At 42.4% G+C, this 12,824-nt stretch overlaps 1 protein-coding gene across 4 annotated transcripts in view; it reads right to left on the bottom strand.

Moving 5' to 3' along the window:
* The window catches only part of babam2 (BRISC and BRCA1 A complex member 2), a 318,522-nt gene that overhangs the window by 295,198 nt on the left and 10,500 nt on the right, over positions 1-12,824 (bottom strand). For all 4 annotated transcript variants that reach the window (XM_038799057.1, XM_038799060.1, XM_038799059.1 and 1 more), the window contains exons 2-3: positions 8,446-8,635; positions 5,778-5,854 (exon numbers count right to left, since the gene is read on the bottom strand). In XM_038799057.1, the coding sequence (XP_038654985.1) occupies positions 5,778-5,854; positions 8,446-8,573 (205 nt within the window). In that variant the 5' untranslated portion in view covers positions 8,574-8,635. The remainder of the gene's footprint in view (positions 1-5,777; positions 5,855-8,445; positions 8,636-12,824) is intronic.

Genomic DNA, 12,824 nt, shown 5'->3' with positions numbered 1-12,824 from the left:
CTCTTGGTATGCAGCCTTCCAGCCTTTTGGCCAGAACCTTTGCGAGTATTTTCACATGCACGCTCAGCAGTGAAATGGGTCTGTATGATCCACATTCTGTCAGGTTTTTATCTTTTTTGGATATCAGTGAGATTGTGGCCTGCGCTAGTATGGGGAGGGCAGGGTGCGCTTTGCCAGCGAGTCCGTGAACATGTCCCTTAGGTGTAGGGCCAGGACTAGTGCAAATCTTTTGTAGAAGTCCGCCGGGAACCCATCAGGTCCCCGGTGCCTTCCCCGCCTGCATGGAGCTGATGCTCAATGATTTCTCCCAGGTCTATTGATGCTTCCACCTCCCCCCCGTCGGTCTTCTCCACAACTGGGTAGTTTCAGTCCATCTAGGAACGGTTTCATTCGGAGGTGTACAGTCCCTGGTAGAAGCCCACAAATGCACGATTGACCTCCTTTGGCTCTGTTACCTGTCTGCCTCTGCTATCCTTAACCTGCGCTATTTCCCTCGTGGCTGCCTGCTTTCTCAGCTGGTGACCGAATAGGTGGCCAGCCTTGTCTCCGTGTTCGTAGAAGGTCCCCCGTGTCTGACAAATGGAATTTAACCCTGAAAAGTGAGAGATGATGCATTTTGGAAGAACTAACAAGGCAAGGGAGTACATAATGAATGGTGGAATGCTAGGAATTACAGAAGGCAGAGATACCTTGGGGTGCATGTCCATAGGTCCCTGAAGGCAGCAGGCAGGTAGATAAGAAGGCTGATGGGATACTTGCCTTTATTAGTTGAGGCATAGAATACAAGAGCAAGGAGGTTATGATGGAGCTGTATATAACGTTTGTTATGACATAGCTAGAGTATGGTGTGCAGTTCTGGTTGCAACACTTTAGGAAGGATGCGATATCAATAGAAAAATAACCGAGGCAATTCACCAGGATGTTGCCTGGGCTGGAAAGTTTCAGCTATGAAGAGAAGCTGCTTCGGCTAGGGTTATTTTCATTCGAACAAGGAAGGCCAAGGGAGCACTTGTACAAGGTACACAAAATTATACGGGACATAGATACGGCAGTTTGGAAGACATTTTGCCCCTTAGTAAAGGGGTGAATAACAAGGGGCAAAGATTTAAGTTAAAGAACAGATGATTTTAGAGAGGATTTGAGGAAGAAAATTTTCACCCTGAGGGTGATAGGAACCTGAAATTCACTACCTGAAAGGATGGATTAGGCTGGAATCTTCAACGTTTAAGAAGCATTTAGATGAGCACTTGAAAAGTCATAGTAAACAAAGCTATGGACCAAGAGCTGGAAAATTGGATTAGAATAGATATTAGATATTTAGAGTCATTTTACAGCAGACACGATGGGCCGAAACCTATGAGTATAAATCTGCAAATATGGCCCCTTGAGTAAAAATAGTTATTTTGTGTAATAGCCGTTTATGTGCCACCTTATTGAACACCTTTTCAAAATCTACTGGTTCCTTTTAATCCACCCGACTTGTTACATCCTCAAAGATTTCCTTTCCACAAATGCTTGTTGTATCATGATTTTCCAAATCTCCTGGTGCTCTTTCTTTCTTCTAGATTGTTAATGTATATCTTCCAGAAAGAACATGAGTGAATCAGATGGGTTTCATGGTCACCATTACTAAGACTAGCTTTATATTCTGGATTTATTAACCAAATTCAACTAGCTGCCCAGTCCCAACAGCCTAGTCGAGTGACATTACCACTTCGCTACCATGTCCTCTATGTCCTTAAAACTATCCCAGTGACAGATGCAGGCTAACTGGTCTATGATTTTCTGCTTTCGGTCTTCTTTCTTGAATAGAGACATTAGAATTTTGGATGATTACTACCAATGCATGAGTAATCCTATTGCGAAGTGATAATTCCTATTGTTGACCAAGTGATTAGTCAACAAGCACCATCACTGGCATGGCCTTTGACCTTTTTCACCCTGTGCTTTTTTTTCTATTCTCATTAAGGGGCAATTAAGCGTCGCCAATCTACCTACCCTGCACATCTTTTTTCGGGTTGTGGGGGTGAGACCCACGCTTACAAGGAGAGAATTTGGAAGCTCCATAAGGACAGTGACCCGGGGTCGGGATCTAATCCCGGGACATTGGAACTGGTTCTGGGGGAGGTGGGACCAGTACAAACCGGACGGTCTGCACCTGGGCAGGAGTAGGACCGATGTCCTAGGGGGGGGTGTTTGCTAGAGCTGTTGGGGAGGGATTAAACTAATGTGACAGGGGGATGGGATCCAAATGTAGGAAGTCGGAGGGAAGTAAAATGGGGCCAGAAACAAAAAGTAGTAAGGGGGAATGTGTAAGGCAGAGAAGCCATAGTCAAAAATCAAAAAGGGCCACAGGACAGGGTACAGTGTACAGTGACTGAAGAGAGTGTGAAAAGGGAGGTGGCCAATGCAGGATTGAGGGTGCTAAATGCACGCAGTAAACGGTGGGCATCTCAGAGACGTGGCTGCAAGGGGATCAAGGCTGGGATCTAAATATCCAAGGATATGTGTCCTATCGAGAGGACAGTCAGATGGGCAAAGGGGGCGGCGTTGCATTGTTAGTAAGGAATTAAGTTAAATCGATAGCAAGGAGCCATATAGGATCAAAAGACATAGAATCTCTGTGGGTACAGTTGAGGAACCGCAAAGGTAAAAAGACCCTGATGGGAGTTATGTACAGGCCCCCTAGCAGTAGTCAGGATGTGGGGCAGAAAATAAATCAGGAGGTAGAAAAGGCATGTAAAAAAGGCCATATTACAATAATCAAGGGGGACTTCAATATGCAGGTGGACTGGGAAAATCAGGTTGGTAGTGGATCCCAAGAAATGGAATTTGTGGAATGTCTAAAATATGTTTTTTTGGAGCAGCTTGTGACAGAGCCTACTAGGGAACAGGCAATTCTGAATTTGGTGATGTGTAATGAGGCAGACTTGATTCAGGAACTTAAGGTGAAGGAACCCTGAGGGAGCAGTGACCACAATCTGATAGAATTTACCCTGCAGTTTGAGAGGGAGAAGCTGCAATCAGACGGTATTACAATTAAATAAGGGTAACTACAAAGACATGAGGGAGGAGCTGGTCAGAGTTCATTGCAGAAGGAGCCCAGCAGGGAAGACAGTGGAACAGCAATGGCAGGACATTTGGGGGTTATTAGGGAGGAACAACAGCCATTCATCCCAAGGAGCAGGAAACATGCTAAGGGGAGGACAAGGCATCCATGGCTGACGAGGGATGTCAAGGACGGCATAAAGGCCAAGGAAAAGGCATACAAAGTGGCGAGAATTAGTGGGAAACCAGAGGATTGGGAAGCCTTTAAAAGCGAGCACAGGACAACTAAAAAAGCAACGGGGGGGGGGGGGGGGGGGAAGATGAAGTACAGTGCAAGTTAGCTAGTAATATGAAGGAAGATAGGAAGAGATTTTTTTGAATATATAAAAGGTAAGAGAGAGGCAAAAATAGACATTGGACCACTAGAAAATGTGGCTGGAGAAGTGGTAATAGGAAACAAAGAAATGACAGAAAAACTGAATGGTTACTTTGCATCAGTCTTCATGGTGGAAGACACCTGTGGGATGCCAGAGCTCCAGGGGGCAGAGGTGAGTGCAGTGACCATTACAAAGGAGAAGGTTCTGGGGAAACGGAGAAGGTCTGAAGGTGGATAAGTCACCTGGACCAGGTGGACTACACCCCAGGGTCTGAAAAGAGATAGCTGAGGAAATTGTGAAGGCATTAGTGATGATCTTTCAGGAATCACTGGAGGCAGGAAGGGTCCCAGAGGACTGGAAAGTGGCTAATGTAACACCACTGTTTAAGAAGGGAGGGAGGCAGAAGAAGGTAAATTATAGGCCGGCTAGCCTGACTTTGGTCATTGGTAAGATTTTAAGAGTCTGTTAAGATGAGATCGCAAAGCACTTGGAAGTGCATGATAAAATAGGACTGAGTTAGTATGGCTTTGTCAAAGGGAGGTCGTGTCTGACAAATCTGTTAGTTCTTTGAGGAGGTAACAAGCAAGTTCGACAAAGGAGAATCAGTGGACGTGATTTATTTAGATTTCCAGAAGGCCTTTGACAAGGTGCCGCATAGGAGACTGTTAAATAAGTTAAGAGCCCATGGTGTTAAGGGTAAGATCCTGGCATGGATAGAGGATTGGCTGACTGGCAGAAGGCAAAGAGTGAGGATAAAGGGGTCTTTTTCAGGATGGCAGCCGGTGACTAATGGTATACCTCAGGGGTCTGTGCTGGGACCACAACGTTTTATAATATAAATTAATGATCTGGAAGAAGGTACTGAAGGCACTGTTGCTATGTTTGCAGATGATACAAAGATCTGTAGAGGGACAGGTAGTATTGAGGAAGCAAGGGAGCTGCAGAAGGACTTGGACAAGCTAGGAGAGTGGGTAATGAAGTGACAAATGAAATACAATGTGGAAAAGTGTGAGGTTATGCACTTTGGAAGGCGGAATCTAAGCATAGACTAGTTTCTAAATGGGGAAATGCTTCGGAAAGCAGAAGCACAAAGGAATTTGAGGTCCTTGTTCACGATTCTCTTAAGGTTAATGTGCAGGTTTAGTCGGCAGTTAAGAAGGCAAATGCAATGTTAGCATTCATGTCAAAGAGGGCTAGAAAACAAGACCAGGGATGTACTTCTGAGGCTGTATAAGGCTCTGGTCAGACATTATTTGGAGTATTGTGAGCAGTTTTGGGCCCTGTATCTAAGGAAGGATGTGCTGGCCTTGGAAAGAGTCCAGAGGAGGTTCACAAGAATGATCCCTGGAATGAAGAACTTGTCGTATGAGGAACATGTGAGGACTCTGGGTCTGTACTCGCTGGAGTTTAGAAGGATGAGGGGGGGATCTTATTGAAACTTACAGGACACTGCGAGGCCTGGATAGAGTGGACGTGGAGAGGCTGTTTCCACTTGCAGGACAACTAGAACCAGAGGACACCATCTCACATTAAAGGGACGATCCTTTAAAACAGAGGAGGAGGAATGTTTTCAGTCAGAGTGGTGAATCTGTGGAACACTTTGCCACAGTAGGCTGTGGAGGCCAATTGACTGAGTGTCTTTCAGGCAGAGCTAGATAGGTTCTTGATTAATAAGGGGATCAGGGGTTATGGGGAGAAGGCAGGAGAATGGGGATGAGAAAAATATCAGCCATGACTGAGTGGCGGAGCAGACTCGATGGGCCAAGTACCTAATTCTGCTCCTATGTCTTGTCGACCTCATGCTGTGAGGGTGTAGTGCTAACCACTGTGCTACCACTGCCCTTTTTTCACCCTAAGTTATCATAGATGATAATATAGGGTAAAATGATTAAAACCAAATACTGGCTGCAAATTTGAAAACTTAGCTCTTCAAAAGAAACCTCAATCTGTATGTCACACGTCTGTGGAAAGCTACACAGAACAATTACACCATTATCCAGCCACTCTGACATTATCAGGACAATGATGAAATTAAATGCAATCCCCCCCCCCACCCCCGGTGGTAGAAAAAAAACATGTCGTCAGATACATTTCTCAACAAAAAACATCATATGGTTCAGAACAACTCTCCGTGATCAATGTGTTTGTAAATATACTTTGACACAGTGTCCACATCATAAATATACTTTGACACAGTGTCCAAAAAGAACAATTGTAGTCAATTAATTGTAGACAATTAATGAATGGTACTAATTACACAACGTTTCTACAGTATGCTCTCCAATGTTATTTAAATTCTGATACGACTTAAATGTTTCATTAAATGATCTCCAAATATAAAATAATTCTCACATTTTAGGGTCTCCCCAGCATAAGGAATATGTAGCTTGAACCGGTCACAACAGGGTCCCGGTGTTAGTGATGTGCATCTGAAAGGAGGAACCAAACAAAAAATTCAATAACTCAAAAGGAAAACAATGGCTGGCAACACTCAGACTATAACAACCTACAACAATCTATATAATTGCTGGATTGCAATATAAAACAGGAATTTCATGAGACAAAGCCCAACATTTTTATTCAGTTTGGTATAAGTTAGCCTGTGAGACCAAAATGAAAAACTGCAAACTCTCAATTACAAACGAATCATGCTGAGCTAGAATAATGTTTATTTTGTTACCCTGGGCTAAGGCGCAGTCAATTCCAGCCCCCCTTGACCCGGAGTCGCAAAATAAGTGAATTAACCAATAATTCTTATGAAGTTTTCGCCATCTTTGACCCAGGCTGCTCAAATGACTTACATCCGCCAGATTTGCAAGTAAAAACACGATAACTGTTATTGAAGCATTTGTAATTTTCACAGTTTAACAAATTAACACTCTAAACAGCCTACCGGCCCGACGCACGCAACAATATTACAATAACATAACCAACTACCCCCCCCCCCCCCCCCCCCCCCCCCCCCCCCCAAGTCCGTCTATCACCTCCCAAGCCCTATTGGGCCTTCCACCAGCTCCTCATCTACCCTCGGGAACTCCAGTCCTCCCAAGAATCACTTCATACCCTCTTCCCCGGCTGGGGGTTCCAATTTATAAAGTCGGCTATAAAATTCCCGAAACACATTATTCACCCCCTCTGGGTCCACAACCACCTTCCCCCTTATTTCCTTTACTTTCCTAATTTCTCTCGCCGTCTCCGGTTTACTCATCTGATGTACCAACATCCTGCTGACTCTTTCCCCACATTCATATACTGCCCCCTTTATCCTCCTCAGCTGTCCCTCTGCCTTACCTGTGGACAGGAGCCCAAATTCCATTTGCAGTCTCTGCCGTTCCTTAGGAGCCCCTCATCTGGAGACTCCGCATATCTCCTGTCCACCTGTAAAATTTCACCTGCCAGCTTGTCCAACTCTGTCTCTTCAGTCTTCTCCCTATGGGCTGAATCACGATGAATTCCCCCCAAAATAACTGCCTTCAGTGTTTCCCATACAACCCCTGCCGAGATCTCACCCGTATCATTAATCTTTATATATCCCTGAATGGCCTCCCTCACCCGCCCACACATCTCATCCTCCACGAGCAACCCTACATCTAATCTCCATTGCGGCCGCAATGAGAAGAAATTCTTCCTCAAATCCATCTTAAATCAATACCCCCTTATTCTGTGACTGTCCTCTGGTCCTATAATCATCCCACGAGTGAAAACATCTTGCCAACATTTACCCTGTCTCACCCCCTAAGAACCTTACATATTTCAGTCAGATCACCTCGTATTTGTCTGAATTCCCAAGGAGTACAGGTACAACCTGTTCAATCTTTCCTCCATACCTGGGATCTGGTAAATCTCCTCTGTACTGCCTCCAGTGATAACATATCTTTCTTTAAATAAGGGGATAAAAACTGTACACAGTATTCTAAATGTGGCCTCACTAGTACCTTGTACAGTTGCAGCAACGCTTCTTTACCTTTATACCCCATGAAATATAAGCTAGCATTCCATTTGCCTCCCCTGTTTCCTTCAGCAACCGTGCTAGCTTTCTGGGTTTCATGAACGAGGACCAAGTCCCTTTGTGCTGCAGCTTTATGCAAACTTCTCTCCATTTAAATAATAATCCACATTCTTCCAAAATGAACAATTTCACATTTCCCCACATTGAATTCTGTTTGGCAATTTTCTGCCTACTCATTTAACTTGTTAATCTTGCTCTGTAAACTATTTATATCCTACTTACAACCTGCCGTCCATCCCACCTTTGTATCATCTGCAAATGTGGCCACAGTGTACACTGTTCTTTTCTACAAATCATTAATATATATTGTGAAGATCTGGGGTCCCAGCACTAATCCATGTGGCGCTCCACTGGTTACTGCCCTCCAACCTGAGAAAGACCCCCTTAACGCTACTCTCTGCTTCCCGTTAGTTAACCAAACCTCTATCCATGCCAGAATATTACCTCCAACATCATGACCTCCTATCTTGCATAGTAGGCTTTTGTGCGGCACTTTATCAAATGCCTTTTGAAAATCCAAATATACATCGACTGGTTCTCCTCCAGCGACACTGCCTGATAATTCTTCAAAGAACTTTAGTAAATTTTTCAGACATGATTCATGAACCCACATGGATTCTGCTTGATCAGATTATGACTTCCCAAATGCACCGCTAGTCTCTCCTTAATAATCGATTTTAATATTTTTCCAACAACTGAAGTATAGACTACTGGACTATAGTTTCCTTCATTTTGCCTCTTTCCCTTTTTGAACAGTACCATATTGGCAGTTTTCCATAGTTGGACTTCTCGGCTTTGGTAATTCAACATAACTGGCAGCCAACTTTGGGCCTGATCTACACAAACAAAATGCAAACATAAAGTACTGGAAACAATTTATTAGTTAAAAGGATGCACACACACATGTACATACACAAACCTCAGCTGAACAAATTATTGTGCTGGCAAAACATGAACAAAACTGACAGAATAGTAAGATGAAACCAACTTGGATCACTCATTAGCACTTACCCTGACTTGAGGTCTGTTATTTTGAGATTGTTTGTAGCATCTAAGCCAATTTTCCCATTTCGGACAACATTGGAGATAAAGGGACGAAGTGCAGGGGAAATTCTGTTTAAGGCAACTTCTGGTGACATTTCAACTCAATTACCTCCACAATGGCACTGTCAAAGACCAACGAACAGGACAGTCTGCAGTGCTAAATATTCAATGAAGAAAAACAGTTAACATTTGGGGGAAAATAAAAACATACTGCAAAGAAAAACATGACTTGTAAAACAAAACATTACACTGGATTCAGGAGAATATCTATAACAGAATTATGATAACCTTAAACAAAAAATCAATCTTGGGATGCGAGTGTCGCTTCAAGACCAGCATTTATTACCCATCCATAATTGCCTCAAAGCAAGCTCATGCTCGTGTTGGATTGGAGTGGCTTGTTGGCTGGATTCGGTAAGGACATTAAATGTTAACAAACATTTGTGAATCAGTTAGGTTTTTAATGACAATCAATAGCTTAGAGTTGAATACCACCAAATTTCTATTGCCAGATGCCAAAGGGAGGAACTTTTTCGATTTAATGCAAGTAAGAAATGTTAATGGAGAGGTCAGAGGAGTTAAGATGGATGAATTATGTCTTGATAGTTTTTGCCACAATGTTGTAAAGAATGTGTAATAATTGTAGGTGCATTAGTTACAATTTCCCAAAGTTCTCTAGATTTGCTAAGTGTGCCTTTGAATTTCCTTTGAGGAGAGGAAGAAACCAGAAAATACAGACCTAAAATTATATGCAATGAGGGATCAAATTTTCACCACTCATAGGTATATGTAAATATAATGTATAAAATCAATTACTTGGATGGAAGGAATAGAATTAAGTATATCCAATTTTGCAGATGACACAGTTGGAAGAAACAGTAAATTGTGTGAATAGGATCAGGTTGTTAAAAGCAGACATAAACTAATAGATTGGGCAAAACTGTGGCAGATGGGAGTTTAATTTGAAGATATGTTTTCCTTCAGCTGGAGAGGCTTGGGCTAGAGGAGCAGGGGGACTTCCATTTATTTGAATCACAAAGGCTAATACAAAAAATAATCAATAATGAAACATTGGTGTTTATTTTCTGGGGAGAGAAGGTAAAATACAGAAGGGACAATGCTATGCTTCAGCTGTCCAAAGCCTTGGCACACTGCCTAATTGAATTTCGAGTTCTGTTTTGGGCCTTAAGGGTACAGTACAAATTCATCAGAATTATATCAGGGCTTAATTAGATGTTGCATATCTCTGCCTATATTCTCTCAAATTCATTAAGTTATAAGCATCGAAAAATTGACAGCAGAGGAGGCCATTTGGCCCATCATGTCTGCCAACAATTAAAGATTATTCCAGCCCAATCCCACATTCGAGTTCTTGGACCTGCAGGTTGCAGCATAACCAAGTGCTTATTAGATATAATGAGTGTTTCCGCTTTGATTAACCTTGCAGGCAAATTACTCAACAACTCCCTTCTAATGCTTCCAACAATTACTTTAAATCTATCCTCACTGTCTATTGAATTCGCTATCAGAAATAGGTTCAGTCTATCAAGAGCCCCTCCAATTTTATACATCTCAATTTGATCTGCCCTCAGACTCCTCTGTTCCAAAGAAAATCCCCAGTCTGTCCAATATTTCCAATTCTCTTCCAGTACCTAGTGGTGCACTAAGACAGACTTTTGTCTGTTTCCATAGCTAGTAATTTCCAGGACAGGTTGCCAGATTTTACTCAATGGAACAGCAGACTCCATTGGCCAAATGGCTACTCCTGCTTCTTATTACCTTTCCGAGAAAAATTGGAAATTGGCTACAATCTTGTAGGCAGGGGGGTTGCCACAAATGGGGATATATTCATACGAAACGGCAAAGATCAATGTTGGGACCATTTCTGTTTATCTACATAAATTATTTAGATAAGGGGAATTACTGAACAATTTACTGGGTTACAATGGACATAAAAAATGTAAACAGGAATTACTAGCTGGGCCCGCATTTATTCCTCATAACTGCTTAACTCTGTTTCGACTGATTGGCTTGCCAGGTCATTTCAAAGGGGCATTTTTTTTTAAAGAATCAACCACATTGCAGTTTTGGAGCCATACTGGATGGCAAATTTCCTTCTCCAAAGGACATCAATGAACCTGATGGGTTTTTACGGCAATCGACAATTGTTTCATGGTCATCATTAAACTTTTAATTCTGGATTTTTATTGGATTCAAACTAGGGTCCCCAGAGTATTGCCCCGAGTCTCTGGATTACAAGTCCGGTGACTGGGCCACCGTCTCCCCAAAGTCTCGACACACGGTTCAGTTCAGTGTGACACTCGAATTTTGCCAGACCGAAATGTATGTGTATAAAATACAGGGTTAACTTAAGGTTCCAAGAGAGATACAGGATTCAGGAGTTAAATCATTAAACGGTCTACATGAAGTGCGACAAGGCCATTAAGACTAGCCTTTCAAGTATTGGCATTACAATGAAATACTAAGAATATTATCTTGAGGCTGCGCCACAGAGAAAATTTCAGTACAGTTGCAGTTTTTCTCTCACTGGCTGGTCTTTTGAGAAAATACAGAAAAATGCAACCAAAATGGTGTTAATTATCATGCTAGACTTAATGAGGTGAGCTTACTTTATTACAAAACAATGATGTGTGAGATAACACCATTGTCTGATCGGCCAGATGGTCTTTTTGTATGTTAATTATTCTTACCAATTTCTATCATATTTGCATCACTTCGGAATCTAAATTCTACTGTGCTAATTGGAAAACAAAGATTACCAATAATAACTAAGGTAAAATAAGATGCAGAAGCAGTGGTGTTGTGGTATTGTCTTTGGAATAGTAATCCAGAGTCATGCTCTGGGGGCTCGGGTTCGAATCCCACCATGGCAGATGGTGAGATTTGAATTCAATTTAAAAAGAAATCTGGAATTAAAAATCTAAAGTCGACCACAAAACCATTGTTGTAAAAATCTATCTGGTCTGGCCTACACGTGACTCCAGATGCACAGCAATGTGGTTGACTCTTAAATGCCCTCAGGATGGACAATGAATGCAAGCCCAGCCAGCAATGCCACAGCCCGTGAACGAATAAAGGAAAAGAAAAATGGCTGAAATGTAGGGAATCAGCCAAAGAAAATGACTCTGGCATACCAAAGCTAGATTCTTTGACATGGCATACCAATTGCTGGAGTAGGAAACATAATGATGTAGTGCATCTGGATTTCTGAAAGCCCCTTTGTGTGAGGCTCCTTTATAAACCCAGGGCAGTCAGGTGAGTAACTGGCTAACAGGAACATGGAAGAGTCGTCCCAAGGAGAGAGAGAGGTGTATTAAGTTGGAGCAGGGTGAAGGTTCTTCAAAATCCATTAAGAGGTCCCACCTGTTGCATAAATGAGCTAATTTTAGTCTCTTCAAATATTATTTGACCAAAATAATTAAAATTTGAACAGTTTGTGTACACCTAAGATTAGAGTGTTAAAATTACTCTCAAGATCAGACTCTGGGGCCATCATTAAGATGGTTTAATTTGTGAAGAGTTTCCTAACATTCCATATCATTGATAGGACTTCAAATGAAACATGAGTTTTGGAAGTATAAGATGCTGCTTCCTCTGGCTGAAGTCTCAAACCAATGGTAATAGGTCAGCCATTTCTTCGCCAAGGTTGTGGATCTTTGGAATTCTCTACCTCAGAGGGCTGTGGATGCTCAGTTGAGTATATTCAAGCCAGATATCAATAGATATTCGAGCACTTAAAGAATCAGGGATAGAGAGTGAGCTAGTGAAATTAATGCAGATCAGCCATGACCGAACTTAATCATTAAGCATTCCTCTGGAGCCATATGGCCTTTCCTTGCTCACATTTGTTACATGCCAAGATCCATTTTAGAAACATAAAAATAGGAGGAGGCCATTCCGCCCTTCGAACCTGCTATGCCTTTCATTATGATCATGGCTGATCATCCCCTTCACCCCAAGAGTTATATCTAACTGATTCTTGAAAACCATAAGACACAAGACATACGAGCAGAATAAGGCCATTCTGCCCATCGAGTCTGCTGAGCCTTCCGATCATAGCTAATATGTTTCTCATCTCCATTCTCCTGCCTTCTCCCCGTAACTCCTAATCTCCTTATTAATCAAGAACCTATCTACCTCTGTCTTGAAGACACTCAGTGACTTAGCCTCCACAACCTTCTGCGGCAACCACCCTCTATCTTAAGCAATTCCTCCTCATCTCAGTCCCTTCAGTCTTAGCCTGTCCCTTCGGGTTCTACTTTCTCCTACTGGTGAAAACATGTTCTCCACATCCACTCTATCTAGCCCTCTTGGTATTCCACAAA

Source organism: Scyliorhinus canicula, chromosome 6 (genome assembly GCF_902713615.1).
Source record: "Scyliorhinus canicula chromosome 6, sScyCan1.1, whole genome shotgun sequence".
Taxonomy (NCBI): Eukaryota; Metazoa; Chordata; class Chondrichthyes; order Carcharhiniformes; family Scyliorhinidae; genus Scyliorhinus; species Scyliorhinus canicula.
The sequence above is the reverse complement of the archived record's forward strand: the minus strand, read 5'-3'. Positions and strand labels throughout refer to the sequence as shown.